This window comes from Fusarium venenatum (assembly GCF_020744135.1).
Source record: "Fusarium venenatum strain MPI-CAGE-CH-0201 chromosome Unknown EDB82scaffold_1, whole genome shotgun sequence".
In the NCBI taxonomy this organism is placed as follows: Eukaryota; Fungi; Ascomycota; class Sordariomycetes; order Hypocreales; family Nectriaceae; genus Fusarium; species Fusarium venenatum.
The window spans coordinates 29,105-56,876 of NW_027072129.1; the positions used below are offsets into that span (position 1 = coordinate 29,105).

Sequence of the window (27,772 nt, forward strand, 5' to 3'; positions counted from 1 at the left end):
GCGCTAACCCCAAGCTGACACTAACTAACCCCAAGTGTGGGGTTGGGGTTATTTTCAAAAAAACGTCCAACCCTGGCCCGAAGTTCCTCTCTGATTTAACGCCAAGAGCTTAGTTCTAAACCTCACTCGCTGTTAACAACCGAAGCCATTGGTATGCGCACTAACTAAACGGAGCAGCCGATACGAGATAGTGGGGCTGGCAAAGACTCATACGCGTTCCGAACTATATTCCCGCGTATTCGCCTTCGCTGTGATTAAGCCTTTAAAACTCGACATTCAGCGCAGTAGTAACCATTATTTTGTTTCCAGGTCCCTCGTAATCTTCGTTTTGCACAATGCGCGCCCGGAGGCCTCATACCAAATCTCGCACAGGCTGCTTGTACTACAAGCGTCGTAAAGTCAAGGTTCGTATTCCCTTACATCTGAAATGATGACGTGGTTGATAATGCAGTTACTTTGTGTCCTGCTTGCTGACCCCCGCAGTGTGACGAAACCCGTCCCTCATGCTTTCAATGCACAAGACACGGCGTGGCGTGCAGTCTAGCACCGCAATCCCCCATTGACACTGTCGTAGCTTCGTCAGACACCAGCGGCGACGCCCAATCTTCCAGTCTACCTAACTTGACTCACTCCAACCCCGGCACCCCAAAAGAGAACACGCCTGTCCCTGCCGACTGCCTTCCTTTCCTCAGTTATCCTAATACACAAGATCTGATGATCCCCTTCTCCTCTCATGAAATGTGGTCTCACGATTGGGAGCTAATGCATCATTACTGCACTGTCACTGCCGAGAGCCTTTCATATCGCAAAGATTTGGCTCATGTATGGGCTGTTGTTATTCCTAGGCTAGGTTATCAACACTCCTTCATCATGCACGGCGTCCTCGGCATGGCCGCCGCTCATAAAGCTTACTTGATATCTGCTAAGCGCAAAACCTACATATTGCTGGCTGACTATCATCAAACTCTCGGCTCTAAGGGTTATCGTCAGTACCTGCATGACTACACCTTGTCATATTGGATGCCTGCCCTTAGCTTTGCGTCAATTGTTATCTTGCACATGCTGACACTTCCTTTGCGTAAGGACCATGGTATATCAGAAGATCCCATAGGAGATGTTGTCAACTTGGCTGGGCTTCTCAGAGGTATCAGAATGACTCTACAGCCAGTGATGAAGCGTATGGTAAAGACTGAGTTTGCTCCTTTCATTTTTGGAGTCTGGCTTGATTCGATTGACGAGATGGAAAGGTGCGTAACACCAGCTTCCGACTGACTATTCCCTTCAGCTGATTGAGATTTAGTTATCCCTCTCTGGACGATTCAGGCATACCTACAGACACTTGGGCAGTATATCAACAGCTTCGGGGCTTCCAAGAAAGCAGAATTCCTATCGGTTCTCTTCATAAATACTCCGAAGCGCTTGATAAGTTGGAAACTTGCGCCAAGCTCTTCTCCGTTACTGGAATACATACTGAGGTTGGAGCCGTTCAATTCTGGTTATACGGTATAGATGATACTATCATTATGGACCTCGCAGCATTGGAACCACATGCACTTCTGCTTTTCGCACATTACCTTGTATACTGGGCAGTTCTAGAAACCCGATTGTGGTATATGAGGAACTGGTCCTACGAGATATTGACCAAGATAGAAGAGGCCCTGGCTTATCGGCCAGAATTTCTGGAGAAGCTACGATGGCCTAAACAGAGAGTTGTGGAAATCCTCAAATAAACGGATCGGAGTATTCTGGTCTTGTTACGATTTGCGCTTTTATCAACTCTTCGTATTCGTTCACTCTCCTGGTTAGTCTATGTGTATACGTTGGAAGAAATGACACGAGAGAAGATTTGTATGGCTACCGTATATGATGCACTTTTGTTTTGCTACTTTGACGTGGTCCATGATAGATTTTAGTGCCAATCTTATCATCAAATATGGAGGTTTGAGTCAACCATCCGAATAAGCACATATTAAGCAAATATTGTGGTATCAATTCGTATATGTATATGTATCAGCTTATGCATTCACTACCTGTTAAGAAGGGGTGAGAAGTCGGCGTTCTGGCCAACTATCGCAGCACAGAAGTATGGACGAGAAGGCCTTGTGTATTCGAGTAACGATGGCTTACGGAAGCAATGTGGCGCACACATCAAGACGAGCCTAACGAAACTGCAGGCAAGGGCCGCTCAATTCATTCATCACACTGGAGGCGATTTACCAATATCAATGAAGTCTCGGCCCTACAAGTTATTGGATAGGGGTTATTGTCCTCCTAGGCGCAGTAAATAAGCTTGAAATGTTATCTGAAACCTGAAACTAGGGCCTTCGTATACTCGTATTCCTTTTCACGCCTGTATCCGAACCCGAGATTAAACTTGGAGTAGGCGTTAAAAGGAGAACTGTACCCACAGCAATGGCAACGTAAGCAAAACAGATTTTACTTTAAATACTGTTACTTATTCTCGTCGGACGATCGTTGGTAAATCAGGAGCTCATATCTTTGTCGTTCAACTCAAACCACCACCTGTACAACGACCTTTCAATCGTGCCGACTCTTCAGTTCACGAGGCTAGAGGCCATCCTACACACTCAAATCATTCAGCACGCTATAACCATGGCAGAATCCGCGGACGGGAATGATGATGTCGCCTTCAAGCTTTACCGATACGATCCTTCCATGGCTGCGGCAGTCATTTTCACTATCCTCTTCATGGCAATTACCGGCCTTCACTTGTACCAAATGTTAAGAACCAAGACGTGGTTCTTGATCTGTTTTGTTATTGGCGGCTTTAGTAAGATTGGCTTCGTGTTGAAATTTCATTAACTGTAGACTAATCCCAAAATAGTGCAGTTTATTGGTTATATCGGTGTGAGTATTACTCCTATCACGATTATCTTTACTCCAGGCTCTAATATAGCTTAGAGAGCAGGGTCTGCCCACGAGACTCCGGACTGGTCACTCACACCCTTTATCATCCAAAACCTGTTCTTGCTTATCTCGCCTGCTTTGTTTGCTGCAAGTATCTACATGATTCTTGGACGTATCATTCTTGCCACTGGCGGAGAGAATTGTTCTCCTATCAGAAGAGCATGGTTAACTAAAATCTTCGTTATTGGGGATGTTTTATCCTTCGCTCTTCAAGGCGCTGGCAAGTTCTCCCTTGGTTTTTTTTTCTTTCTTTTTTTTTTCTTCCTCCGGGTTTCACTTCTCCTTTTCTTCACAGATATCATTCTATTGGAAGATTATCGTCTACGTAGCTCAATGTTCTAATAACACTTCGCAGGTGGTAGCATGATGGCTGCAGGCTCATTGGAACTCTTGCACAATGGTGAGCGCGTTGTGATGATAGGCCTCGTCGTCCAGGTTATCTTCTTCTCTCTATTTGCTGTTGCAGCAGCCCTATTTCATACCCGACTTCTGCAAAACTTATCGACAAAAGCACTAGCATCAAACATTCCCTGGGAAAGATACCTCTGTATTCTCTATATTGCCTCTGGCTTGATTATGGTACGGTCTGTATTCCGCCTTATCGAATACGCACAAGGTAACGCGGGATATCTTATTTCGCATGAGGTCTACATGTATCTTTTTGACAGTGTCTTGATGCTCCTGACAATGGCTCTGTTTGCATGGGAACATCCGAGTCAGTTGAATGCTAAACTCAAAGGAGGAGGAACTGCAGTCAAACGGGGTATTCGACTATATTGGGAGAGTTGAAAAGATGAGGCTGGCTTGTGAATAATTTAGGAACCCATATGTTGTTCTAAATGTCCGGGCTCTCTTTGCTACTTATGAAGGACTTGTTATAGTTTTAGTTATGTTTGCGCGCAAGATCAGAATCCAAGCATGCTCTCTGGCCCTACATCGATGATTCCTGAGTAATGTATGATGGACTGTTGGGCATTAACGCTGTCGATGTCTCCTTAAATAATTGCAGGTGGCATGGATTATCACCCGATGACCTCCTTGTAGGTAATTGATCAAGATGGTTTTAGATCTCTCGACCAGTTGCAGTCCATCTTGCTAGGAAAGTCACCGGTTTTCCGCACTCCCCTTTACGTGAAAGAGCATTTCCATATCTGAGGTAGAGCATATGGAGTGCGAATGGCTCTTCTTACATTTAATGATCCTATTTGGAACCTGGGATCATATGAGCTTGCGTGTCAATTTTGTGAATCTGATTTCGAATGCCTTTTAAGCTTATCAAGAGATGGTATTTGATCCAACAACAGCTCTGCTGGTCGACTGATTGCGAATGTAACTGGTCCGCTGTACTTACTAGGGGCTTATGTCTGATTATAGAAGTGAGACTCTGGTTGACAGAGCGAACTTCGACTATGGGGAATAGAATGCTCAACACCAAGTTTGATGGCTTATTTGTTTGTAAAGACGTCCTTCTCTATAGTATTAAGGCTTACCTAAAATCAGGAAATTCCTACGTCCGTCCTTAAACCCAACTTTAGTTAGTCCAGTATTCCGCTTCAAAAGGCATATCACTGTGTTCAGATCTCATTCTTTTGCTACACAATAGTTTTCTATCGAAAGATCTACCTGAGCATCACAGCCTTGGTAGTAGACACCACCTTTGATGACAAGGTTTCCCCAAACCATGGATACTCTCTCTCCACTCTTTGATATCTCATCCTAGTGTTTCAAACAATTGGGTCAGACGACAGACTTTCCATGTGGTTATTCCTCTTTCCTTTCCCAACACTTCCCATCTTGATAAGTTCCAGACCATTCGTGATCCGGTCTTCTCCTCTTAGAATCAGGCCAATCTCTCCGGGATGAAACCAGTTCATCCAGAATAGTACCACAAGCATCAGCATCCCGTCAAAGACAAATACCCATGTTTCACTGCGCATCAAGTGCCCGTCGTTACCTTCTATGAACTCAATAACGCGGAAAAGACTCCGTATCCATATGAGAGTTCCAGTGAAGTAAAGCGTCGTGAGATATGTCTGCCACCTCACACTGCTTTCCACCGACCTTGGGGTCGGCCCATGGCGCATACGGACGTGGAAGATGGCGCTGACAAGAATGAAGCAGCTGAAAAAGAAGAGTTGCACAAACAAACCACCGACAATAACTTTTTCACCTATCTTGTTGAGATCTTCAACAGCCATAAGACTACTTGCTGTTATAGTGATCAGCAAGATGTAATTTAATCTCATTTCAGGTTGAGCCTTACCTGATGACTGAAGTAATAACGATGCCACGTCACCGAATACAAAAAGCTTTGTAAGCCACCGCTTTTTGATTAACGAATATTGTTCGCCATCTGTTAAGAGGATGATCCTTCCAAGGATCATATAGATCGAAGCTGCAAAAAGTGCGGGAGCAATAAGAATCAAGACATTTTGCATGATATATGGTCCCATAGTCCAACAGCCAGGGTTTTCGTTTGCATTTAACACTCGTCCCACATATCCAATAATTTCGCCTGTATATGTGTCAGTGAATAAGTCTTTCGACCCGTCATCGATCTAGAGCCAATTGCATACAAACTCCTCCGAAAACCAATGGTATTAGATACCATGTCCGTGTCCGCCATAACTGTAAGGTGTGCAATAAGGTTGTCATGGCGAAAAGGACTACGAACACGATGTTGGCCTCTTTTGAAGGTACGAATCGGTAGAACGCCCATACGACGTCTTCGTAGTTGGGATCACAATCCATAGTTGATGTCGGTGATAACGGCACTATGAAAGGTAAAATAAGGGTCAATGTGACAAGGCAAGATGATAGAACCTAGTGAAAGAGAAAATGATAAATGAAGGAAGAATAGATAAACTTGTTAATAGAAGTTGGTTGGTCTAGAATATCTGCTTTGAATGGTATGATAAATTGTCTTCGATTATTGAGCGGCTGTGAGAGACAAGCTATGCTATTATAGCCACAACTTCCCGCGTATTCGCCTGGAACTGGAGCTTGTCAATTACCCTAGAAGTAGTTGCAAATCGTTATAACTAACCGTAACCCGAAGAAAGTTAGCGGAATTTCCTAGCATAAATTGGCAATTGAAATTCTGCTAGAAAAGGACTAGTGTACGGAAATACGCGCTCCTGGGGCAAAATCGCGTATTTCGGTTTCGGGTTTGTTTTGTGTCTCATTTCTTGCGTTCCACCCTTTATTGACACCGGAATAAACTATTAATTAGCTGATTACTCGTATGTTTTCCGCGTTCTCGTACTTATACTTGTTACGATCCCCGCGGTTACGTCACGTGTGCCCCATAATTTCCATCCTATCAAGAATGGTCACCACCACACCTAGAGGATTATTGAGTGACTACTCCACAATGGTCACCTCAATCAACACACTCACTTACAGTGACCACGATGGTCACCATTGACCACGGTCACCCAGACGTGACCACCTCATGTATATATACATTCCTTTAGCATTAGATAGAACTTAGCTCACCAGCTATCAATAAGACTTCTTTACCTGAATACGCCTAACCCGCTCTATTCACTATTAAGAGACGTGACACTTCGCAACGCTCAGTATCTACGCCCTACATATCTGCCAACATAAACCTAGTACGGACTAGTTTATCCCTTGGGAATCACACCCGTCACAATACTGTTAAACCGCAGCTTTTGTAAACACACAAACGCAAGACGTGTTTAATAATTAAACCTTGGAATTAGACAAGGAACGTTACCTGACTAGATAAGGCTTAAATAGTGATAGAATAAAAATCCAGTAACAGAAGAGGGAAAGATAACGCTAGAATCAGTAAATAGAACAAGCAATACATACAGTTTATAAGACTAAAAACAATATAACTTAAGTACTATCAAGAGGTAGTTAGCCTATAATTACCTACTAAAATATATAATTTTAACAGTTATAATTCCCAAGAGATAAACTAGTCTATACTATGTTTATATTCGCAGATATATAGGGTTAAAATAGAGTTGGTATTGACTATCCAGGCTATCTTTACTGATGCGTTTTGCTCTAACTATACTTTAGCATTATTAAGGGTAAATCAGCTAGATCTAATAGGGCTATAAGTAGAATTATAAACATTTAAAGCCTTTCTATCTTTATATTGCTTAGTATACTATATCTATACTGTAATAATGGTAATAAAATTATTTTATAACATTTAATATTATACTTACCTTAAGGTTTAAATATCTATATACTATATGTACATTATGTTACGTCAAAACATTAAGTTTCAAAATGAAGATCATTGACTCAGAGATAGGTCTGGTATGCCTTATGCATCTCTCTTTGTATATTGGCTTTGAACTGGTTGTCATGCCAAAGTCTGAGCTGAATAAATTTTGTTCCTAAGTACAGGCGATGAAAATTACCATTGCATTTATTGTTCCTCCAGTCCTGCTCTTTCTCGGAAAGCATCCGATTGCGGAAAACTACGATCTAAGCTCACAGCGAATATTGGGCTCCGGCGCGGCTCCACTGACAAAGTATCTTGTCGATGCTGTTTACCAGAGAATTAAGATGCCTGTCAAGCAAGGATACAGCCTCTCTGAGACTTCTCCAGCCACTCACGTTCAGATGTGGGATCGATAGCAAAGCACCATGGGCTCTGTAGGGCTACTGCTTCCAGAACATAGCAGCCAAGTACATGTCTTATGACGAGAAAGCAGTTCCGGTGGGACAAACTGGTGAGCTTTGGCTGAAAGACCCAAATGTCTTCTTGGGGTATCTCAACAACCCTGCCGGGGCAAAGAATGCTCTCACGGAAGATAGCTACTTCAGGACTAGAGATGTGGGGCAACAGGACAAGAATGGGGACTTCTACATCACCGACCGTATCAAGGAGCTGATCAAGTATAAAGGCTTCCAAGTCGCGGCCGCAGAGCTTGAAGGGCTCCTTCTCGGCCATCACGGTATTGACGTGGCAGTCATTGGCGTCTACGAAAAGACGCGTGCTATAGAGGTTCCAAGAGCATACATTGTGCCAAAGCAAGGGATTGAAGCGACGCCAGAGATGGGAACGAGTATTATACAATGGTTCAACGCTTGTGTCGCTGCCCACAAGCAACTGAGAGGCGGTGTCAGATTTGTCGACGTGGTACCAAAGAGCGCAGCTGGCAAGATTTTGAGACGTATTTTGGTAGATAAGGCTAAACAAGAGGCGGAGACTATTCAGTCTAAGCTATAGAGAATAGCTTCATTAAGAAGTGGACCTCTATAAGAAATTAAAAGTGTTGTCCCAAATCCACATTTGAGTTGCGACATCCAGTGAAAGTTCTATGTCCCCGAAATTTGGATATCCCGCGGATGCTGTTGAATCCACGAACCCGCTGGCGATATCAGAGGTTTGCCACTCATCTTGATGATGTGTTCGACCTTGCAGAGCTGGCTGTGAAGGATTAGATCTCATTCTTCCATCGCGGAATACTGCGAGACATTGGATTAGCTACGTTACAACGAGCAGAGATCTCGCGAATACAGATCACTTTGTAAAGCAGTTACAGCGTCATCAAAGGTATCGTCGATACCTCAATAGTCTCAACCTACCTCTCCCAAAATGAAGTTTCTCATTCACCCAATCGCGACAGCCTCCAACGTCCTCGACCAAAAAGCCCATCCTCTTGGACGTGATTCCTTGGATAGCCGAATATTGGTGACACAGTAAACTTCCTCCCGACTATGCATTGGAGGTGTGCATTTTTAAGTTGTCTGGCACGTTCATTATGTGCTGTCCCATATCTCTTCGAACGCCTTCATCAAGTATTGAGAAACTCTCTCGGGGATAGCAGGCAAATACGCTATATGTACAAGTATACTTGTTCTCTACTTGCCGCCAAAGTTCAAGTTCAACCAGGCTCTTCCATATATGACCAAAGGGCCGCCATGACAAGCTGTAGCAGCTGAGTCCTGGAGTTTGATATCGAGGCGGCATCAAAGAGTACCTGCTGTTGACACTAAATCGGAATCTCAAGATACAATCAACTCGGTCTGCTATTGCCTACTCATGAGGGTATGTACCTACAACATGCCCGTCAGATATACCTCCTTGGAACTCGACTGCCGTCTTGATTTAGTACTCCAGCCCTAAGAGGGGATACAAGTCAGAAGAACTCAGGACATAAACTTTGAAGTTGATGCCATAAAGTAGCGGGACATTGAAAAGTATAGATATGCGTTCGCGTTCAGCCATTGGGCAGATGTCTTTAGACGGAATTAAGCCTAAGAGCCCTTATATAAAGAGTTTGTCAACGTCGTTTTGATCACGCCCGTCCCAACAATAGCTTAGCAAATGAAGAAAAGACAGAGGGAATTCCAGTAGTCTGTATTTTAGATATCATCCCCTAGATTGATATGCCCTTTATTCCCTAGCCGCATTTTAATACAAAATTGTAATTCATCGATCAACCGTTAGTAGCCGAATCGATTCTTAATATTTAGTTTTCGTCCGTAATCGTCATTGTAGTTTCTTGCGATTGCAATAGAGATTCGCTCAGGAGGAGTTCATTGGTGGCGTTAGAGAAGTTGATGAGGGTATAAGAAGGCGTCGCCGGGGTTTGTTTTCCATCGCCCAAGTCTTGACTGTATCGATGCGCTTCATTCGCAATGTAATCTTGAATCAAGTAACAATCGCAGTCCGTGTGTTGTAAAAGCCTCATCTTCAGATCGTAAACTTCCATCGTCAGGTCGAATACACAGCTCGACAAGTCGCGGTTTGCTCGCTCCATATCTTGTTCTTCGGCCCGAAGTCTCTTTGCGGCTTCGCGCTTCTTGAAGCGGAATTTGTTGGAGGCGATGCGGTTCCTCTCCTGAACTTTCTTGCTGTCTTCATCGACTTCTTTGTTTGGCTCGGGAGATGGCGTCCTTACAGATTGGGACTGGGGAGCTGGCTTGGATTTACTTCTGCAGGCTTTGGGCTTTTCTGTGGCTTCCAACTTGGTTCTTTTTCGAGATAAGGCGCGTTTTGGTGCATTTGAGGCTGCTGTAGATCGAGTCATGTTCCCCTTGCGTTTGTCGGTTTGAGTTAATAAAGAGCCAAGACGGCTCTCAGAGTCACCGGTCGCGATGTCGATGCTGGTAGCCTTGGAAGATGGGGAGGGAAGGGGATAGCTGTACATTGAGGTCGTAGGCGATGTCCAGTGCATCGAGGTGTCTCTGTCGTAGGCGTAAGCGCCATATTGAAGCTGTTCTTCTTGTACGTAGACGTTCGGGGCTGCCGTATTGAATGTTTCAAGGAAGGCTGCATCTCCAGCCCACCATTGCTTCCAATGTCCTTGGAAGAGTGTGTCGCTGAGGTTCATGTCTGTTGGATCTTGGGCTATGAGGTTCATATCTGGATCGAAAGGCTGCGTTCCATCACCGAGAAAGAAGAAAAAAGAAAAGGTTTGCGGTCAAGTCCACGGTTAATAAGATTATCACATTCCAGTCCACACTTTGATACATTCACACCCTCGTATTTGTGCATATCTAACAGTAGTTCCATAATGCCTTGTTTGGCCCTTAGCGTAGATCGTTCAAGCCCCCCAGCCAAGATTCCATATTGAGCTAGCGCATGAGAAGTCGTCACTTGTGACATTCTGGTATCAAAGTGAGGGACATTTTCTGTCGTCGCGTGGTCCACAAATAATCAATACGGCTTTGCTTCAGAATTTGCTTCGATACCAGCTTCCAGTTACGAGCGGAATGCCAGCTTCTATTGGCCAGCCCGATATGGCCGGTAATAATGTATCACGTTCACATGCCAATCAACCTCTATATCGTCTCATAGATGACATGGTTCGGTCCGCTGGAGAGCCTGCCATACTACGGCAGATGATCAGTAAGTGAAGCTGGAGTTGTTTCTCACAGCTAGAGCTAACGACATGAAGCACCCGGGACTAGGATCGATTGGCCAGTTGAAGACCTAGTAGCGTATGAGGCTCGATGCCATTCAATGACCACGCCGCAGGTTAATAGCATTGTCGATTTTAGCACTCTCGACTTTGCTAGTGCAGTTGATGATTGTTTGATATGCCCTATATGCAAGTTTGCTATTACGACTCCGGTTATAACACCATGCAATCATGTCTTCTGCCTCGAATGCTTACGGAGGCACTATGAGATCAGTCAGACCTGTCCTATCGATAGGAGAGAATTTCGGACAAATCGAGTCAGGCTCGCAAAGAATATCGCCAAACAGCTTGGCAACCTTATTGTATTTTGCCCAAACTATTCTCGCGGATGCACCATGGAAACAAGACGACGGGATGTGCTCGCTCATGCTTTGAACTGTTCTCATATGTCCGAATAGTTTCCTTGTTTCTTAGGTCTAGCTATTATCTACGCATGCTCCTAGGGGCTCGTGCTTCCGTACCAATCGATCATATAAGTTTTGCGTTCCTATTTTTTCGCAAGGCGCAACCGTATCCCTCCCTTGCTTGGCTGTCTTTATCACCCGCCTATGACTTTCCAGGTGCATGCCTAATGGGTCCTGACATCGAGATGTCATTGTTGGGACACGAAATCAGGCGGCACTGCAAGCGACCGTGTAACCTCGACAGCAATCAGGGCAAGACCACATCCTGGAGTTTTACAAACATGCCGAACAACTTGGAAAGGGCGGAAACACCATCACGATGCTGGGTGGGTATTGAACAGGCAGGGAAACTTTGAACCAAATCAACTCAATAACTGTCAGTCTATGTCGATTGTAATTTCGTCTTCTCTTACGTCAAAACAAAGCTTGTTAAAGAAATCATTTCAATAAAACAGAAAGCTTTTCTATATAGATGACAAACAATTATCCTATGTGGCCAATAATCATCAACCTCCATATGATACCGTTCCATGTACCGTCTCAGCATGATTTTGCAAGTGCATCTTATGGTCTAACGTGTCATCACATAGGCAGCAATGGAGCTTTTCATTTGCTTGAAGGTTAGAAAGATGGCGGCGTTTGAAGTGCCTGCTCAAATCTCCCGGTGAATAGAAAGGCTTGATTAGCTCAGGGATAGCTGGATCGGAGGGCTGAAGAGTGGTGGCTCGACCAACACAAAGAAAGCATCTGCGAATTCGATCCGTCCGGCTTTTAATAAAGACGGAAGTTATTGCATCACCCAAGGCGCTACTTGCATTGTCTTTGGTGGTATCGTTGTGCGAATCTGAGGTATCTGCCCTGGTCGCAACCGCTTTCTGTCTTGTCATAGGAGGCAGAGGCGGTTCTTGGACAGAACAGTAAGATACAACGCTAAGAATCGCATTATTACGACGACGATGTTCGGACTCGACTGTGTTGGTCGCTGGAGCTGTTAAAGCTTCATATAGACGTTTCTGGGCCGGGTGAGCATCTCCATCCGGTGGTGAGACCGGTGGCTCCTCAAATGCCCTGCCAGCTAGTTGTCGCTCAATATCGGTTACAGCCTGTTCCCGGGACCACGTCTTTCTGATCTGATCTTTACGCTTTCTGCGCAGGCGCGCCTTTTCACTTTGAATATATTTAGAAATATTCTTTAGACGTAGGCGATTTTTATCGGATTTGTTGCCTTTACAAATAAGGCGTTCTCGTTGTCGAAGTAGATCCTGGATTTTTGGGTCATTGTTAATGCTCGCGGACTGCTCCGCAGTCAGATGCGTAGGCCGTCGTTTGCTGGCTGAGTACCCGATACTGCAGGCTTGACGCATCAGCGCTTTTTGCTGCTCTTTATGGCTTACAACGGCCATAGTATCCACAGGTACAACACGGCCGAGGTAATGTTTCTCGAAAGTTCTAGAGTTGGCGTGTTGAAGCATGAGATTGCGAAGTCCATCGCTGATATTCGCTGCATCACTCTTCAGTCAATCTGTGTTTGCACATGAAGAACGTACGTACAGCATTGGTCAAACTCGTTGCCCGCGTTATAACGAAGCGTATATAAGATCACAACAACACCAAACCCGGCTAGTTCGCCAAGCTTCTTTGTCCAGCTGGAAATCATATTATACGTAACCTGTTCATTTGCAGACAATACGTATGCGTTCATTCCTGTCTTAGTAGCTCTGCGAAAGACGAATGTGTCATTCATACTCTGCTTAAGAGGCAGGGGCAACTCGTGCTCGTCGGGGTGAATATCAAGCTTGCTCAAATGCTCAGGAGAAGTGAGAGTTGGAGCATCAAATGCATTATGATGGAACAAAAGACCAAGAAGAAGGGTATGTGGACTGAGTAGCAAGCTTGAGTCAAAGATAGTTTCGGGAAGAGTTAAAACATTGCTGTACAAGTCAGGCTCAGTGGTCAAAGGCGGTTGGGCATGTCACTTACGTTTCTTTTTCTCCAAGGAAAGTCTTCGTGAAGCGAAGCCTAAAACGAATCAGAATGCGGTGCGGGCCGCCTTGAGGATCACGCGCCAAAGAAAGCTCGAGGTCGCCAAATCTTAGAAAAAGGAGTGCTCTAGGTCTAGAGCCACTTGGTGCGATGAGAAGGAGGAATAAAAGAGCGTAAATGCGATGCTCGCCAAGGTGGAACCTCTGCCTAGTCGTGCTAATAGTTGTTTCTGCTTGCCGCTCAAGATCCTCGATAGTCATGCACCGGTTTTCGCGTCGCTCTCCTGTCAAACCGTGATCGACGACGAGTTTTCGAAGGACCTGACCAGTCACGTGTCAGTACTTTCGTGACCAAGAAAGGTAACATACGTACCCTGCGCATCCTGCGGTTTAAAATAGGGTCGATCTTTTTCTTAGTTTCCCTCTCATATACAAGTCGAAACTCCTTCCAGTACTGCTTGAGGGTATGGGAAGATCTTATACCGGGGAGCCTCCTTTCTTTAACTCCAGTCTTTTGAGCAAAGAGCCAGTGAAAAAATGCATTAATCTTACTCAACGAGATGTGCTGCATGCAGTACTTAGGGTCTTGTTTTGTGTACTTGCAGTAACTAAGAGATATTAGTGGTCTTGCAAAAAAAGAAGATAGGAAAGGACAAGGCGTTAAACGTACGTGTTCCACCGTCGCTCAATCGCATCAAGTTGACGAGTTGTGCCATCGGCATACGCAGTGTCATCCGCGTCCTCTTCCTTGAAGTCATCTTGCATGCGAAGGAAAAATTCGGGAGGCAGATTACTGCCGCCCAGAAGACATGGTGCATCGTCCAACTCGATGTCAATATCGCTGGGATTGGTATTTATGTCTGATGTGTGATCGTTGTCACTGTCAAACACACTATCATCCTCGTATGAACTTACCGAGTCATCTGACTCGGCATGGGAACTAGACCGGATGCTCTGTTGAGCCATTGACTGAAATTCAAGTGAGGGGTGTAGAAGAAAGTGATTGAGATACTTTACGTGGTTGAATGGCTGAGGTGCCCGATATTTATACTCAGCAAGCGCTATTCAGGTAATATTGATGAGAGGGGCTATAGCGAATAGGAACGACTACATAATAGTCTGGCGCTTAGGTAGACAGGGATGTGAAGGAGGCATGGCGGCTAGCGGACAGATTTGGTCGGTACATCTGCGATACATGACAGGGCTTTAACATTGAGGTGTGGGGCATCTCGCTCTTAAAGCGGCACTAGTTATGCTGGCAAATGACAGACAGAAAACAGCCCCAAGACTTGCTGAAAGTAGTACAAGAAAAGCTGCGACAGTATATTATAGAGTATATTACTTATTAACTTAAATACACTATAGCTTTTACTATTAAAAGGTTAATTAATATAATTTCTTAGTATATTTTTAATTACCTGCTAACCTAAGGATTAATTTATTTTAGTTATATTAGTTATAATTTCTATAGGTAAGGGCTTTAAGTCTATTATTAGTAGAGTGAGCTATTACCTAATAAAATATATTACTAGTCTATTTATAGTTAGCTTTCTATTATATAAGCAGTTAATAGAATAACTTAGTTATTTTTAAGGTTTTAATAGTTAATATTAATAATCTCCTTGTTTTTATTATTTTTATTATTTTATATAAAATAAGGGGGAAATAATTACCTTTTATTTAAAGCTTATATTTTAATATAAGGTTTTAATTTAATACTAAGCCCTATAGTATTATTACTACTATTATTACTATTTATATACTATTAAGTTATTAATTTTACTGTTAAGTATATAGCTCCTTTTAAAGTATTAGCTATTAAAAAAATAAAATAATACTAAAAAGTATATTATATTACCTAGCTCTTATGTAAAAACTTATTCCTTTTAATAATACTAAAGTTAAACTCTTTTATATAGATATTAATTATAATAAAAAGTGCCTTAGCTAAGGTAACTAAGTTACCTAGGATTAGAGGATTTAATATTTTATTAAAAGGCAAAGATTTAAATTACTATAATAAGAAGCTTTTAATTAGAATAGGTAAAAAGAGAATAAAAACTAGAAATTTTTAAATTTTATAAGGAAAATATAATAAAAGTAAGCTATATTTATTAATATTTAAAGTAAACTAGCCTAATCTTTCTTATAAATTATATATATTATTATATATTTAAAGGCATTCCTTTCTTAATTATTACTCTTTACTAATAACTTATTAAACTAGCCTTAAGGTATACTAGAATGCTTCCTTAATTACTATAGGTAATAATATTACTTTCAGCAAGGTATAAAGAAAGCCATAGAAGGGATTAGTTTCTAGTCTAAGAATAAGTATTTAATATATATTATACTAATTTATTTTATAAGGAAAGTTATCATAGAGAGTTATTATTTAATTACTTTAAAGCTTAAATAATAACTTAAGTCTAGAATAATAAATTAATATTATTATTAAGAATTAATAAGGGATTATATTAAATTATTAACCCTAATATATAACTAGGGTTAAACCTATAGAAATTACTAATACTAGGTATACTGCTAATAGAAAAGGTCTATTAATTATTTTAAGAGGCAGTATAATACTAAGAAGGTAGCAATAGATTTATTAAAAGAGGCAGGCAAAACTTATATTATTAGCTTAACTATATATATTAGCTATTAAGTTAAATATATCTTTAAGATAGCTCTGCTATATTAAGTAACTTAGACTTAGAGTTATAATATTAATAGTATATAAAGAATATTATAATACTAATATAATAAATATTATATAAATATAGCTTAATTATAAGGTCTTAACTTTTTTTTATTTAGATTAAATATATAATATTAAATAGGTAATCTAGGAGGAAGAGAGGCTTAGTGCCTTATATTAATTACTCTATTAAGGGGTTAAGGGTACTAATAATAATTATATTATAGAGGCATTATAGTTAAAAAGTAATAGAGGTTAGGTTATAGATCTTAATATAATTACCTTTATAGTTTAAGGGTTAAAGCTATTCTAAGTTAAATAATTAATAAGAGGCTTCTATTTAAGTATAGTGGCCTAATTGCTTAATAATTATTATAGTAGGGTTAATAGTTTAGTTATACTATAAGGTTTAATAGGAAGCTTTTAGTATAAGTAAAGGCTTCCTTATAGATTAGTAAGTATATAAAAGAATAGATTATATAATAACTATCTAATTAAATATAAAAATAAAAAGCCCTGTAATAAGCAGTAATCTTAATAGTAGTATTAATAGTAAATAATCTATTTATAGTTTATAAGCTATATTAATTTTAACCTTTTTTACCTATTTAAGCCTATAATTATTATTCTAGACTATATCAAGCCTATTATAAAGCTAGTTTTATTAAAGTTCTAGATATTACTTAATTAAATACTATACTTTATAATTATATTCTCTTTAAGCTAAAACTAGCTATAAATATTATTTAAGTCTCTATATTTAACTCTCTAATAGTTATATCTCTAAAAGATATATATTTTTAACTCTAGTTATTACTTAATAAAGTTATAACCCTAGTACTTATTAATAGGTAATATATTATAGTTAATAAGCAGAGAATTAGCTATTTCTTTTATAAAATGCAGTTATAAGGGAAATCCTTATAAATATAAGTTAAAAATAAATTAGACTATAATTTATTCCTTTAAATTAAATAGTTTCTATAACTTTTAAATAACATTATATTATAATTAAATATTATCTTAATAGTGATATAAAGTACTATAAGGGACTTAGTAAATATTTGCAACATATTAGAGATTAAAACTAAGGTTATTTTAAAGGGCCTAAAGGGCAAGGAGGATTCTAGCTTTATTTAAAGACTATAATATATTTAGTAGTTAAGAAATATTTAATTAAATAAAGATATTATAAGGTAAGGGATTTTTAATCCACTTGCTTATCCAGTCCACTTGCTTATTAAACACATTATACTTAAATAATTACCAGTAACTATTAATTCTTACTTCTTAGTATAATATACTTAGATATTAATCACTAGTTTTAAATTAATAGAAAGTTTCTGCGAACCTATTATAGTGTTTGCCATTTTCTTATACGTAACTAAATCAACCTGATAAAAGCTATTAAATGAGAGTGGGTGGTTATGGTTGAGGCTAAATTGGCGAGAGCCATCCCCTACCAGAACCAAAGAAGATAATCATTCCGTCATCCAAATCCTCATATCAATCTGAACCTCTGTCTGTACCATCGTGACCGTGAAGAACCGTGAATGTCGATGTAAGTTATTTATCCGCTAGCCACTCCGGTCCCAGAGGGATGCGATGATCGACCTCGTCTTCTGAGTTGACCATTTACCAACCCTTGCCGTCACCGACGACGATGATGCCACCACCGACGGCAAAGCTGCAGCCCTGAGCACCTTCCTGTATTGAAGTGGTTAGAGGTCGGAAGTGTCCTGTCAGGTTTGGCTTCACTTACGTTGTTGTTGCAGCACATCTGGATACCGTTGCAGATGCCGCCAACTCCACCGTTGGAGAAAGACTCGCACTTGACCTCTGCGCCATGACCATCGCTGTTACAGCAGTAGAGAGCCTGATCATTGTAGCAGCTCTGGACGTTGACGTTGGGAGGAGAGGGCTTGTGGGGCTTGTTGGGCTTGTTGGGCTTGGAAGGTCCGCCGGGAGCAGCAAGAGCACCAGTCGCAACGGCGAGGAGAGCGATGACGGAGAACTGCATGTTGATGATTTGGGAGTGTTTGTCTTGAAAAGAGAGTAGTGAAGAATAAATTAGGTTGTTGAGCTGAGTAGTGAAGAGTGAGTGAGTGATGAGGAAAGATGGTGAGGGGGAAGAAGGCCGCCCTTATATATCCATTTCCCCCGATAGTTTCGAAGAGTCTGTCGTTTCTGCTTCAAGAAGACTACCACACTATCCCCTCTCTACGCCTCAACAAGCCCTTCTTACCTGAAGAGCTATTGAACTCTTTTCCTGCCCCTTACACCATTATGAACGCCAAGATGATGCTGCCGAAAGCCCGATTTGAAGCCATTGAACTCAATAACTAGAAAGATCGTAAGATAGTTGGAAGAGAAATCAAGAGGCTGGATCGACGCTGGGTCCAGATAAGCCCCAGCCGATAGTCCAAAGGAATGAAACTGAGTCTGATTGCGAGGTGGTTTGTGAGACGGCAGCGATGGTCCGATGGGGCAAATAGTTATGTGGGTATTAGACTTTAACCCAGTGGTAACTAATCAGGGAGCTCTGGCTGTCCTTAGGGTCGAGACTGGCAGGTCCAGGAACTCAGCGCCATCAAGATGAGCCAGGGACACGACGCATGTAACGGTACGGGTGTTGTAATATGAATCACGGTCAAAGACGCGAGTCCACATGTTGGATTTTGAAGTGAGAGATAGGACATATTCAACTACGCTCAAACTGTTCCGACATGCCAAAACCTCCAAGGTACCAATCTGACATTGTGTCGAAATTACTACATGTAACGGAACGGATGGTTCGACGGAGCAGCGGCCAACTCAACGAAGCCGGCAAGGAAGCCTAGGCTTTTGAGTGTAGCTGGAAATAGCTTGGGGTTGAGCAACTTACGCGTTGACCAATACAAGAAGGAAAGAGCCAGGAACTCGTGGTCACCAAGAGGAGGCAAGAACATGAACGCCTACAAGGCATGTAGCGGCAAACATATTCCGATGCATAAGCCCTGATATGAAGGTACCCATCTAGCCCACCAGACTCGCAATTGTAACTAAGAATATCCGAGCGTGCCGGAGCGGTTCTAGCCCGTAGGGCGACGGAGTATGGACGTCAAAACATCAATATGAGGTAAGGACACATGCAGCGAGATTGCATGTAAAGGCACAAATGTCCGGATACGAGCGCAGCTGAACTTCGAAGTTACTGCGTAAATATCTCAACAATAAATTTAGTTAAAAAAAAAAAAACCGGCGAATAGTACCATAGAAGTAAACATAATACGGAGTGGCTTTTTAAGGCTTTCCGTTACCTGCATGATACTTAAGAACGGCGAATAGATTCAGGGCAGCTCCAGTGTTAAATGAACGGCCCGCCAATGTTACGGAGAGATTACCTTATGTTCGGGTCATCGCGCATGCTCGTCTTGCAGGACACGGGCCATCGCTTTCCAATTCGGAAACGAGCAGCGAGCCGCGCCGTCTGGGGTGCAGAGTTCGAAACCTAGCCACGCATGAGTAATTATGTCATGTCTAGTCATACACAAAAATGGGAGATACGCAGGGTTTCATGGGGGAATGATTTACCTTTGCTGCCCATATATCCCCAGGTCTAAATACGAGGACTAAGTAAGAGGTTCTACACAAATACCGGCTGTAGTCTCCTTCGTCCTATCCGCTTTTGAACCATCTCTGTCACTCTACATTTCGCCACCCCTCTCGTTACTAAGGCACTCTCTCTCAAGTCTTCTGTACTTCATCTTTTGTACCACTAGCTCGCTCATCAAGCTAGACAACGCAATTATGCACTTTTCGACTGTTCTTTACGGCTTTACCCTCATGCAGGGCGTTATGGCGTCTCCCATCAACGAGCCCGTTGCCGAGATTGAGGCTCGTGACATCGAGCCGCGAGCTCCTCAGCTTGGGGATATTCCCTGGCCAAAGTTGCCGGCTCTGAACAAAAGTAAGTAGTCAAGAACCACAAGGCGATTACTCTAACCGGAGATTACCTTGATAGAGGGTGACAAGGGTGACAAGGGTGGTAAGGGTGGTAAGGGTGATAAGGGTGGCGACGGCGATTGTCCTTCGACCGGCGGAGGAGACTCTAACAGTCAAGGGAACCACTGCTCTAGCGGCACCCAGTATTGCTGCACCACCGATGCCAATGGCGGTACGTACTCCCACTACTCCTTAATCGCGCTAAAGATCTGACGTCCCGTAGTTCAAACCTGCGACAACTCGGATGTATGCAACGCAAAGATCATTTGCTGCAACAACAACAGCGGTGTAAGTGATTCAACTTGCTCCTCCCGTTCTAGAACTCACAAGGTTCCCAGTTCCAAATGTGCATTGGCGATATCGACTTCAACATGCCCGTCACCATTAACATCAACGTCTACCAGCGCAAGCGAAGCTACAAGCATATCGAATCGTGATTCCTGGAAGACAATGGCCGCGTGTCCCAGATGGCCTTGGCGGTGCGGCGACTTGGGGCTAGGGTGTGGCTTACTTTCGTTTCTTAACCCTCTTTTACGCTGTTGTGAAAACTCACTCCTTTTGGCTGCCTTAATAGGGTGTGGCTTACTTTCATTTCTTAACACTCTTTTACGCTGTTGTGTAAAAGTCACTGCTTTCAGATGCCTTTACCATATAGCCTATGTAGTACTGAATGAGACCTTTATGTGCCTTGTTCATCAAGTTCAATTACCTCAATCATGCATAGTTGAGAAGCCCAACTTTTCCGATTCGTGAGCAATACTGTAGACCAATGGATCTCGACCAGGAGGAAGCTGGCAGAACTTAACCTCTAACGCAGGCCGATGAGACTCGGGCATAGAATCTCAACAGCCGAGCTTTGCGGCCTCAGCTTGAATGGAGACGTTCGTGGCGGCTGTGACTTGAAGGCTCAAGGTTATTGAAGTTAAAAACTTAGGTGCCTCTTTGTAACTGTGACATCAACTATAGCCGATCGAGCAGGGGTATACCGCCGTTACCATGGCTCGGGAAGCTCCATAGCACCGTTCCTCTGCCGTCCCCAGCAGCCGGGTCCCCGACCTAATTGTGGGGTCTCCAGATCTCCCCAGTATAGACAGGGAAGTTTCCTACTTGTGGACTGCGCCTTAGGGCTCCCAGCGGAGTCTAGCGGAGCAGGACCACGGTCGATTGTCCAGACAGTCCTACCGCAGAGATGGACTCCAAGACAGACTCATCTAAGAGAGAACTGGCCATGAACACGGATGGAAAGTCAAGACCAAACAGCCTTACGAGGCGAGAAAACAGCTTGTTAAAGCAGACAAAACGGGGAACCACGCTTCCAAGCTGGCGGTACCTCGGGCCTGGTGATTAATCTTCAATAGATCCAAAGCCAACTACAGAAACAGTACTAGCGGCCTCCATGCATTGGCGAGGTGTACGCTCGAAAAGGCCCAAGGTCACATCACTGCATTCCTGACAGGATTAGCGATCGGCCGGCCCTCGCCTGCATATATCAGGTGATCGGTAACTATTTTCATGCCACTGATTGGGATCCGACCGTTACATCTGGAGCCGAAGCTTTTGCAGCAAGCCGTTCTAGGCTTCGGATTGGCCCAATTGGCTTTCCGGATATAAACTAGCCCAGCTATGGAGACCTCAGCTGGAAGACCTGAGCTAAGAAATCTGGTACCTGAAGCCGCAACCTTAACGGCGCCAAACCCGAGGGACTCCCTCAATTGGCCAGATGGTGCCGCTCAAATGGGGCGGGAGGAACCGTAGCCGAATACGAGAGCGGCAGTGATTGGTAGCCGGAGCAACTACGCTATGCTATGCATCTCGAGATAACATCTTTATATAATTATGACGTCACGGGCAGAATTTCTTTTGCACATCCTATCCCGCCACTGGCTTCCGGATGGTGCAGGGAACTTGTTGGCCATGGACCCATGCGTCAGTATTGCATTGTTGGGCACTCTGTTAATAGAATAGTGTTGAGCTGTCCGATGTCTCGTTGGGGTCGTTGTGCTATGGCTAATTTAATGCGAGGCTCTATTTAAGGGCACTTGCTTGTCTTAGCTCTGAGACATAGCGCAACCATGGAATTAATCAGCCATAAGGCAGACAATGCAGTAGAGTTTCTTAAGGTAATATATAATTTAGCCGCTCAGGGGATAATACTATATTATAACCCCAGCGGTTATACTATAGATACTATATATATTCTACTAATTATTAGTAAGCAATAAGGTTACTTGCTGTAGGAAATAAATAGTAAGTATACTGTGATAAAAAAATTTATATATATATAAGAGATTTTAATAGAAAGTTTAATAAAATTAAGTAGAGGCTTTTTTATAGAATAGTTAAAATAATAAAGTTATATAACTTTCTCTACTTATATATATTATAATTATAGTAATTTTAATAGTACTTTTAATAGGGGAATATGATGCATTATATATCTGCTAGTATAAACTTAATATAAACTAGTTTATTACTGAGAAATCCTAACTATTATATAAATAGGTATACTATTCTACTAGATATAATAAGGACTATTTAAGTTATATGCTAAAGCTCTATAGATAGACTTTAATTATTATAAATATAGGCTAATGGACCTATATTAGATAGCTATTCTATTCACTGATAATTTATTAAGTAATTAAAGGATTATATTAACTTAAATAATATCTTAGTGCTAGGTAAGTCTAAGATCTGCCTTAAGCGGTTTAGTGATATAAGGCAGTTTTTATAGCGATTAAAGATTTAAACTAGAATTTGCAGCGCCTAGCTTGTAATAAACTCTATATGAATAAATAGATGTAAGAGAAGGGTTATATCTAATTTTTCCTTTCCTTCTCTTATTAGCTGATCGGATGCTACCTCTTCTGCATATAGGTAATTGTAAGAGGTATTTAATCCAGGCCTGCAACCCTATTAGTCTTGAATGAATTGAAGATGCCCTCCACAGCACGCAGTAAAAAAGATCTTATTGGATCGGATCTGACTTCCCGAGGTGGGCTCAAACCTTCACCCTCCTGATTAACAGCCAGAGGGCCTAGCCAATTGCGCCATCGGGGAGATTTTTAATATTATGATCATATGACACTGAATGTTGCAATTGGTGGCCATGAGCCTCGTTTAATGATAGCTAACCATGCGTTATGGTCCTTTGAGACTCAGGCGGGTTCAGAGAACGATGGGTTAAAACACGGAAGCAAGTTGCATTATTGCAATAATTTCTGCGGAATGGCATGTTGATTGGGCCACGACAAGTGGCTGGTCGTGATGATGTCAGTCAGCCGTAGTTATACATATTCCTTGCTGACGCGTCAGTGTGTATTTCGTCAGTGCCGCTCTAAGAATACGACCTCACTCGTCGACCTTGGTCGCCCATTGTTTTGCGAATGTCTAACACCAAGCGTAACAATTATCACCATTACCCCAGGACTACCATATTACATTGACATCCACAAGGCCAAAACGCCCCCAACAAGGCTGACTATCAGACCGGGAACCTTTTCAATAGTTGATCCATTGCCTGTCTCGGTAGGACTGGCGCCTGAATTCGTTAAACCCTCCTGATCATTTGCGCCCTCGGTGGTGGTGCCCTCAGTGCTGGTGCCCTCGGTGCTGGTGCCCTCGGTGTCGGTTTTCTTGGTGCTGGTCGCTGACGGCATGGAACTTTCACCCGTAGATGAAGGCTCAGCCTCACCACTGGCCTTTAAGTACCGGGAGCTTGCACTCTCAATCAAGGAGGAGTAGTTGTTAGCCGTCAGAGGGATTTTAGTAGCGCAGCTGATAGATGTAGGCTCGGGGGCGGCAGTATGAGGGCCACTGCAGAGTGGCCAGCCCTCGCAGGTGCTGAGGTTCAAGGTCCCGCCGACGCAGCAGTGATCGTCGTTGTCGCCAGTAACTTGCAGCACGCCTGGGCATTTCGTGCCGACAAGTCTGTTGTTGCCGCTTTCAGCCTGGGCATCGCCGGTGAAGGTGACGCCGTTGACCATGACTACCGTGTCCGCCATGGATTGGCTGGCAAGGGAGAGGGCCACCGCAGAAAGAAGAAGAGTAAAAGTGGGCATATTGAAAATGTTAATAGTCTTGGGGTTGGCTCGGAAAAGTCCAAGGTGGGGATTCTCAACTGGATGATATTGTTGTCAAGGAAGGGAAGCAATCTACAAAGGGCGTTCATGGGGTTGACGACTAGGATAGCATATCCTTTAAGGCATCTGGCACTAATCTCAGAGGGATATAAGAATTGACTGTCCTAAATGCATACCTATAAATATTAATCAGCTATTAGATTGTGACCCTGTATTATAAAACCTCTGATAAATTAATATCTTAACCTTAGTCAGAGGAGGTGTGTGTGACGGTTGTGATTCCTAAGGGATAAACTAGTCTGTACTAGGTTTATATTAGCAGATATATAGGGCATAATAATACTAAGTATAATAAAGTATTATATTTCTTAATAGTAAATAGAGTAAATAAGGTATATTTAAGTAAAAATATTTTATTAATAGCTAATAAGCTAAGGTCTATTATTAGCAGGGTTAATTATTACTTAATAAGATATATTACTAGTCTATTTATAGTTAGCTTTTTATTATATAAGCAGTTAATAGAATAAATTATATATTTTTGAGGTTCTAATAAGCAGTATTAATAATCTCCTTATTTTTAATATTTTATATAAAATAAAGGGAAAATAATTACCTTTTATTTAAAGCTTATATTTTAATATAAGGTTTTAATCTAATATTAAGCCATATAATATTATTATTACTATTACTATTTATATATTATTAAGTTATTAAACCTACTATTAAGTATATAGCTCCTTTTAGAGGATTAGCTATTAAAATAAAAAGAATTTGGAATATTAATTTAACTGAAGTTTGGTGGTTTTAGCGAAGGTATACTAGAGGTTTAATAGAGGTTTAGTGAGATTTAATAGAAGTTAGTATAGCCCTACTTACTATAAGCGAGGAAACAGGGGATTTCCTATTTCCATGATTCTATATATACTCAATTTCGCCGCATAACCCTTCTAAATCAGGAGTAAGCTTAGGTTCTACTTTGTAATCTTGCCTTCTTTATATAGGAAATACTAGTAGCACTAAAGGCAGTGGGTATATGTGTTAATACTCAGACTTAATAACAGTCGCTATTCACTTGCGTCCGCATCACACTTGCATCAACACCATGGAAATCGACAATCTAAGGGTACTATTTACCTTATACATGGCTTCCCGGACATTCTCACTCGGCTGGCTGTACCAGGTACCTGTCTTCATTTCTTTAGGCTACTAGGTACTGATCCCTGACTCTCTTGGCTATGGCAATACATCTTCGCCTAAAGCCCTTGACGAGTTCTCACTCAACAGCCTGTCTGATGATGTCGCTGCTATTTGTGCGGCTATCATACCTGGGGAGCAGATCGTCTTGGGCGGCCACGATTGGGGACGCGCCCTTGCCTGGCGCGTCGCCATGTGGCACCCGACACTCATCAAAGCCGTCTTCAGCGTGTGTGTGCCGTATATTCCACCCACCGTTGAGTTAGTCGACCTTGCCGACCTTGTTGCTGCCGGCGAACCAACTGACTTCAAGTATCAACTCTAATTTCGCCGGTCCGACGTCGAGGAGCGCATCACGAGTCCCAATGACATCCGCCAGTTGATACAGGGTATATTTGGTGGCCGCGGCGAGGAAAATGAAGCTATTTACACGATGGAACGTGGCGTGCTTTTCGAAAACCTTGACAGAATCGGGCCATCGCCGCTCCTCGATGAGGCAAAGACAGACTATTACACTATCGCATTCACTCAAAGTGGCCTGCGCGGGCCATTGAACTGGTACCGTACGCATCAGATCAACTTCGAGCACGAGAAAGGTTTCACCGAGAAAGGCAGGCATAAGTTTGCTATGCCGGCACTGTTCATTCTTGCGTGAGATGAGCCTGCGCGACCACCAGGCGCGGAATCAGATGTGTACCAACATTTTGAGGATCTGACGTATGGTGAGACCAGTTCAGGACACTGGGCTATTTGGCAAGCGGCCAGCGAGGTGAATTCACAAATCAAGAAGTGGATCGAAACCAAGGTTGAAGAAGAGACGGCTACGTTGCCATTGAAGCTGCACTAGAATGCTGAGGCCCGCCAGCACTACGACACTCTTGCCAATGTCATGTGTTCTCTAGAGCCCCAGGCGAGGAATTCAGCATTTGAGAATGGACTGCCAGCGTATATTCTCACTGTTTATTGATGAAGAGAATTGGGACTTATTCTGGATTAACTGTCTAAGTACACTCAGTCCGCGCGATGCATGAAGTCCAAGCATCCATTCTCTCTTTTCCTATTAATAGAGTCATGAAATCAGTCGCAAAACTGTCCACTTCAGTAGCAACAGCCGAGGAGAGAAGTCTGTCGACATGGAGACTCTTGACGAATGACGGATCTCTCCCATTAATCAACTCCGTCCATGTCCCCGAAGAAGATGCGTCCTACAACCCCTGACATGCCGTGAATCTAATCTCTCCGGGGGAAAAGTTCCAGCCATCCCTCTCCCTTAAGTAAGCGGCCATCGTGCTCTGACAAACCAGCCACGTGCGTCGTATGCTTTCACTAAGAATCCAAGCTCTCCAGAGTCCCGGATTTGTGGCACACTCTTCGTCGTGCGCGCCATTGAACCCAGTATGATTCAGAAGTCCCACCTCGCAACTGGCATCCAGAGTTGCCGACTGCCAAAGCTGTTGACACCATGTCGACAGAGTTTGGATTTCCTTTTCGGCGAGAGACCGCTGACGGATGGACCCATCGAAAAGACGAATATGTTGATATATGAACAGTGCCTGTACTCTCACTAGGTGCTCAAGTGTGGGGATGCTGGTGACTGACATGAACGATCCGTCGTCCGGCGTCTGTGTCTGCAGAAGACCGTTGGCGCGGTCTTGGACGATTTGCATTGTTATATGCTCGTTCTGGGCCGTCTTCGACATATACGCAGTGAGAGTCGTCCATGCGTCTTGAAGGCATTGAGGTAGGCCTGTATCGGAGTACAACTGTTGGTGGATGAATGGATTGCAACCTTCTTTGACCCACTGGCATAGCCAGCCCCCAACAATAGTGGTCCAGCTTTTGACGCATATAGACATATGCGTAGGGCTAGGGTTGATGCAGCAGTTGGTTGCACCGACATTTTCAATCGTCCAGGTTTCCACATTCAGAAACCAGTTCCCACAGGAAACTGGGATCACCGTGGGAGAACGGCCTGCGAGAGGGGTAACTTGGTGATTTTCCATCATATTGCTATCCATCTGCCGGCCGGTTTTGTTCGTGATATCGGTAGACAGCGCCACCCATTCTGAACGCAACGTATCTTGGCTGGCAGACGCCGGGTTGACCCGATAATACCGCCGGGTCGACGGATACTGGCAAGCAAGGTTCTTTTCCGCGCATCTTTGACAAATCGGTGTCCGCTTATCGCACGTCCGTTTGGCCTTTGCACATGTAAGACAGGCTTTGCGCTGACTCAACTGGATGACCGGCGAGATAGGCGAGGTCATAGTAAGGGAAGGGATAAGTACAACCACCGCGTTATGGATCGCTGTAAGGGTAGAGCGTCTGCTGATTAGGATACCAGGGGCATAGAAGTTTGCTAGACTTTAGGTCGAGGTTTGGCGGATTTTTGACGGAAGTTTGGTGGAATTTAGGAGAAGGTTAATGGAAGGTTAATGGAAGTTTAGTGGAAGTTTAGTGGAAGTTTAGTGGAAGTTTAGTGGAAGTTTAGTGGAAGTTTGGTGGAAGTTTGGTGGAAGTTTGGCAGTGGATGCTCTGTAAAGATATAATAGTCGTCATCATATGATTTGTA

At 42.8% G+C, this 27,772-nt stretch overlaps 11 protein-coding genes and 1 pseudogene across 12 annotated transcripts; 5 read left to right on the forward strand and 7 right to left on the reverse strand.

Moving 5' to 3' along the window:
* The first annotated feature begins 268 nt into the window (after positions 1-268).
* Positions 269-1,967, forward strand: EDB82DRAFT_481890 (uncharacterized protein). Its single transcript, XM_025732638.2, has 3 exons — positions 269-404; positions 484-1,247; positions 1,301-1,967. The coding sequence occupies exons 1-3, from the start codon at positions 336-338 to the stop codon at positions 1,728-1,730; spliced, it is 1,263 nt and encodes a 420-aa protein (XP_025591543.1). The 5' UTR covers positions 269-335; the 3' UTR covers positions 1,731-1,967.
* Positions 1,968-2,613: 646 nt separating this feature from the next.
* Positions 2,614-3,717, forward strand: EDB82DRAFT_542524 (RTA1 like protein-domain-containing protein; the record flags this gene model as incomplete). The annotated part of the gene is made up of 4 exons (XM_065609351.1): positions 2,614-2,791; positions 2,846-2,868; positions 2,923-3,148; positions 3,284-3,717. 4 exons carry the CDS (start codon positions 2,614-2,616, stop codon positions 3,715-3,717), a joined length of 861 nt encoding a protein of 286 aa, XP_065465167.1.
* A 926-nt stretch (positions 3,718-4,643) lies between these two features.
* On the reverse strand, positions 4,644-5,835 carry EDB82DRAFT_188 (RTA1 like protein-domain-containing protein). Its single transcript, XM_025732636.2, has 3 exons — positions 5,505-5,835; positions 5,192-5,443; positions 4,644-5,137 (listed from the first exon to the last, which is right to left on the reverse strand). Exons 1-3 carry the CDS (start codon positions 5,677-5,679, stop codon positions 4,653-4,655), a joined length of 912 nt encoding a protein of 303 aa, XP_025591541.1. The 5' UTR covers positions 5,680-5,835; the 3' UTR covers positions 4,644-4,652.
* Positions 5,836-7,200: 1,365 nt separating this feature from the next.
* On the forward strand, positions 7,201-8,149 carry EDB82DRAFT_469560 (uncharacterized protein; the record flags this gene model as incomplete). Its single annotated transcript, XM_065607926.1, has 2 exons — positions 7,201-7,230; positions 7,592-8,149. The coding sequence occupies 2 exons, from the start codon at positions 7,201-7,203 to the stop codon at positions 8,147-8,149; spliced, it is 588 nt and encodes a 195-aa protein (XP_065465168.1).
* A 1,246-nt stretch (positions 8,150-9,395) lies between these two features.
* EDB82DRAFT_569984 (uncharacterized protein) lies at positions 9,396-10,289 on the reverse strand (the record flags this gene model as incomplete). Its single annotated transcript, XM_025732634.1, has 1 exon — positions 9,396-10,289. One exon carries the CDS (start codon positions 10,287-10,289, stop codon positions 9,396-9,398), a length of 894 nt encoding a protein of 297 aa, XP_025591539.1.
* Positions 10,290-11,685: 1,396 nt separating this feature from the next.
* Positions 11,686-14,287, reverse strand: EDB82DRAFT_212 (uncharacterized protein). The gene is made up of 5 exons (XM_065607225.1): positions 13,907-14,287; positions 13,610-13,844; positions 13,235-13,557; positions 12,806-13,185; positions 11,686-12,755 (listed from the first exon to the last, which is right to left on the reverse strand). Exons 1-5 carry the CDS (start codon positions 14,200-14,202, stop codon positions 11,761-11,763), a joined length of 2,229 nt encoding a protein of 742 aa, XP_065465169.1. The 5' UTR covers positions 14,203-14,287; the 3' UTR covers positions 11,686-11,760.
* A 2,991-nt stretch (positions 14,288-17,278) lies between these two features.
* Positions 17,279-18,038, reverse strand: EDB82DRAFT_481896 (uncharacterized protein). Its single transcript, XM_025732631.2, has 2 exons — positions 17,700-18,038; positions 17,279-17,644 (listed from the first exon to the last, which is right to left on the reverse strand). The coding sequence occupies exons 1-2, from the start codon at positions 17,955-17,957 to the stop codon at positions 17,573-17,575; spliced, it is 330 nt and encodes a 109-aa protein (XP_025591537.1). The 5' UTR covers positions 17,958-18,038; the 3' UTR covers positions 17,279-17,572.
* A 1,457-nt stretch (positions 18,039-19,495) lies between these two features.
* EDB82DRAFT_531276 (uncharacterized protein) lies at positions 19,496-20,656 on the forward strand. The gene is made up of 4 exons (XM_025732630.2): positions 19,496-19,886; positions 19,941-20,093; positions 20,145-20,209; positions 20,260-20,656. The coding sequence occupies exons 1-4, from the start codon at positions 19,727-19,729 to the stop codon at positions 20,356-20,358; spliced, it is 477 nt and encodes a 158-aa protein (XP_025591536.1). The 5' UTR covers positions 19,496-19,726; the 3' UTR covers positions 20,359-20,656.
* A 2,251-nt stretch (positions 20,657-22,907) lies between these two features.
* EDB82DRAFT_t73 lies at positions 22,908-22,981 on the reverse strand (annotated as a pseudogene). The gene has a single exon. The product of its transcript is annotated as a tRNA-OTHER (tRNA).
* Positions 22,982-23,259: 278 nt separating this feature from the next.
* On the reverse strand, positions 23,260-24,229 carry EDB82DRAFT_241 (uncharacterized protein). The gene has a single exon (XM_025732629.2). It carries the CDS (start codon positions 23,980-23,982, stop codon positions 23,359-23,361), a length of 624 nt encoding a protein of 207 aa, XP_025591535.2. The 5' UTR covers positions 23,983-24,229; the 3' UTR covers positions 23,260-23,358.
* Positions 24,230-25,147: 918 nt separating this feature from the next.
* Positions 25,148-26,047, forward strand: EDB82DRAFT_542528 (Alpha/Beta hydrolase protein; the record flags this gene model as incomplete). Its single annotated transcript, XM_065609352.1, has 4 exons — positions 25,148-25,186; positions 25,217-25,512; positions 25,561-25,851; positions 25,933-26,047. The coding sequence occupies 4 exons, from the start codon at positions 25,148-25,150 to the stop codon at positions 26,045-26,047; spliced, it is 741 nt and encodes a 246-aa protein (XP_065465170.1).
* Positions 26,048-26,151: 104 nt separating this feature from the next.
* On the reverse strand, positions 26,152-27,703 carry EDB82DRAFT_481901 (uncharacterized protein). Its single transcript, XM_025732627.2, has one exon. The coding sequence runs from the start codon at positions 27,465-27,467 to the stop codon at positions 26,406-26,408; it is 1,062 nt and encodes a 353-aa protein (XP_025591533.1). The 5' UTR covers positions 27,468-27,703; the 3' UTR covers positions 26,152-26,405.
* Between the last annotated feature and the right edge of the window lie 69 nt (positions 27,704-27,772).

What these genes read in the sequence shown, in the direction of transcription:
- EDB82DRAFT_481890 (XM_025732638.2), top strand. Translation starts at nt 336, where the DNA reads ATGCGCGCCCGGAGGCCTCATACCAAATCTCGCACAGGCTGCTTGTAC. An exon ending in ACAAGCGTCGTAAAGTCAAG is followed by an intron (nt 405 to 483) that starts GTTCGTATTCCC and finishes TGACCCCCGCAG; the next exon opens with TGTGACGAAACCCGTCCCTC. An exon ending in TCGATTGACGAGATGGAAAG is followed by an intron (nt 1,248 to 1,300) that starts GTGCGTAACACC and finishes ATTGAGATTTAG; the next exon opens with TTATCCCTCTCTGGACGATT.
- EDB82DRAFT_188 (XM_025732636.2), bottom strand. Translation starts at nt 5,679, where the DNA reads ATGGATTGTGATCCCAACTACGAAGACGTCGTATGGGCGTTCTACCGA. An exon ending in ATTGGTTTTCGGAGGAGTTT is followed by an intron (nt 5,444 to 5,504) that starts GTATGCAATTGG and finishes ACACATATACAG; the next exon opens with GCGAAATTATTGGATATGTG. An exon ending in GTTATTACTTCAGTCATCAG is followed by an intron (nt 5,138 to 5,191) that starts GTAAGGCTCAAC and finishes TCACTATAACAG; the next exon opens with CAAGTAGTCTTATGGCTGTT.
- EDB82DRAFT_212 (XM_065607225.1), bottom strand. Translation starts at nt 14,202, where the DNA reads ATGGCTCAACAGAGCATCCGGTCTAGTTCCCATGCCGAGTCAGATGAC. An exon ending in ATTGAGCGACGGTGGAACAC is followed by an intron (nt 13,845 to 13,906) that starts GTACGTTTAACG and finishes AATATCTCTTAG; the next exon opens with TTACTGCAAGTACACAAAAC. An exon ending in TAAACCGCAGGATGCGCAGG is followed by an intron (nt 13,558 to 13,609) that starts GTACGTATGTTA and finishes GTGACTGGTCAG; the next exon opens with GTCCTTCGAAAACTCGTCGT.
- EDB82DRAFT_481896 (XM_025732631.2), bottom strand. Translation starts at nt 17,957, where the DNA reads ATGCAGTTCTCCGTCATCGCTCTCCTCGCCGTTGCGACTGGTGCTCTT. An exon ending in AGATGTGCTGCAACAACAAC is followed by an intron (nt 17,645 to 17,699) that starts GTAAGTGAAGCC and finishes ACTTCAATACAG; the next exon opens with GAAGGTGCTCAGGGCTGCAG.
- EDB82DRAFT_531276 (XM_025732630.2), top strand. Translation starts at nt 19,727, where the DNA reads ATGCACTTTTCGACTGTTCTTTACGGCTTTACCCTCATGCAGGGCGTT. An exon ending in CACCACCGATGCCAATGGCG is followed by an intron (nt 20,094 to 20,144) that starts GTACGTACTCCC and finishes GACGTCCCGTAG; the next exon opens with TTCAAACCTGCGACAACTCG. An exon ending in GCTGCAACAACAACAGCGGT is followed by an intron (nt 20,210 to 20,259) that starts GTAAGTGATTCA and finishes CAAGGTTCCCAG; the next exon opens with TTCCAAATGTGCATTGGCGA.
- EDB82DRAFT_241 (XM_025732629.2), bottom strand. Translation starts at nt 23,982, where the DNA reads ATGCCCACTTTTACTCTTCTTCTTTCTGCGGTGGCCCTCTCCCTTGCC.
- EDB82DRAFT_481901 (XM_025732627.2), bottom strand. Translation starts at nt 27,467, where the DNA reads ATGACCTCGCCTATCTCGCCGGTCATCCAGTTGAGTCAGCGCAAAGCC.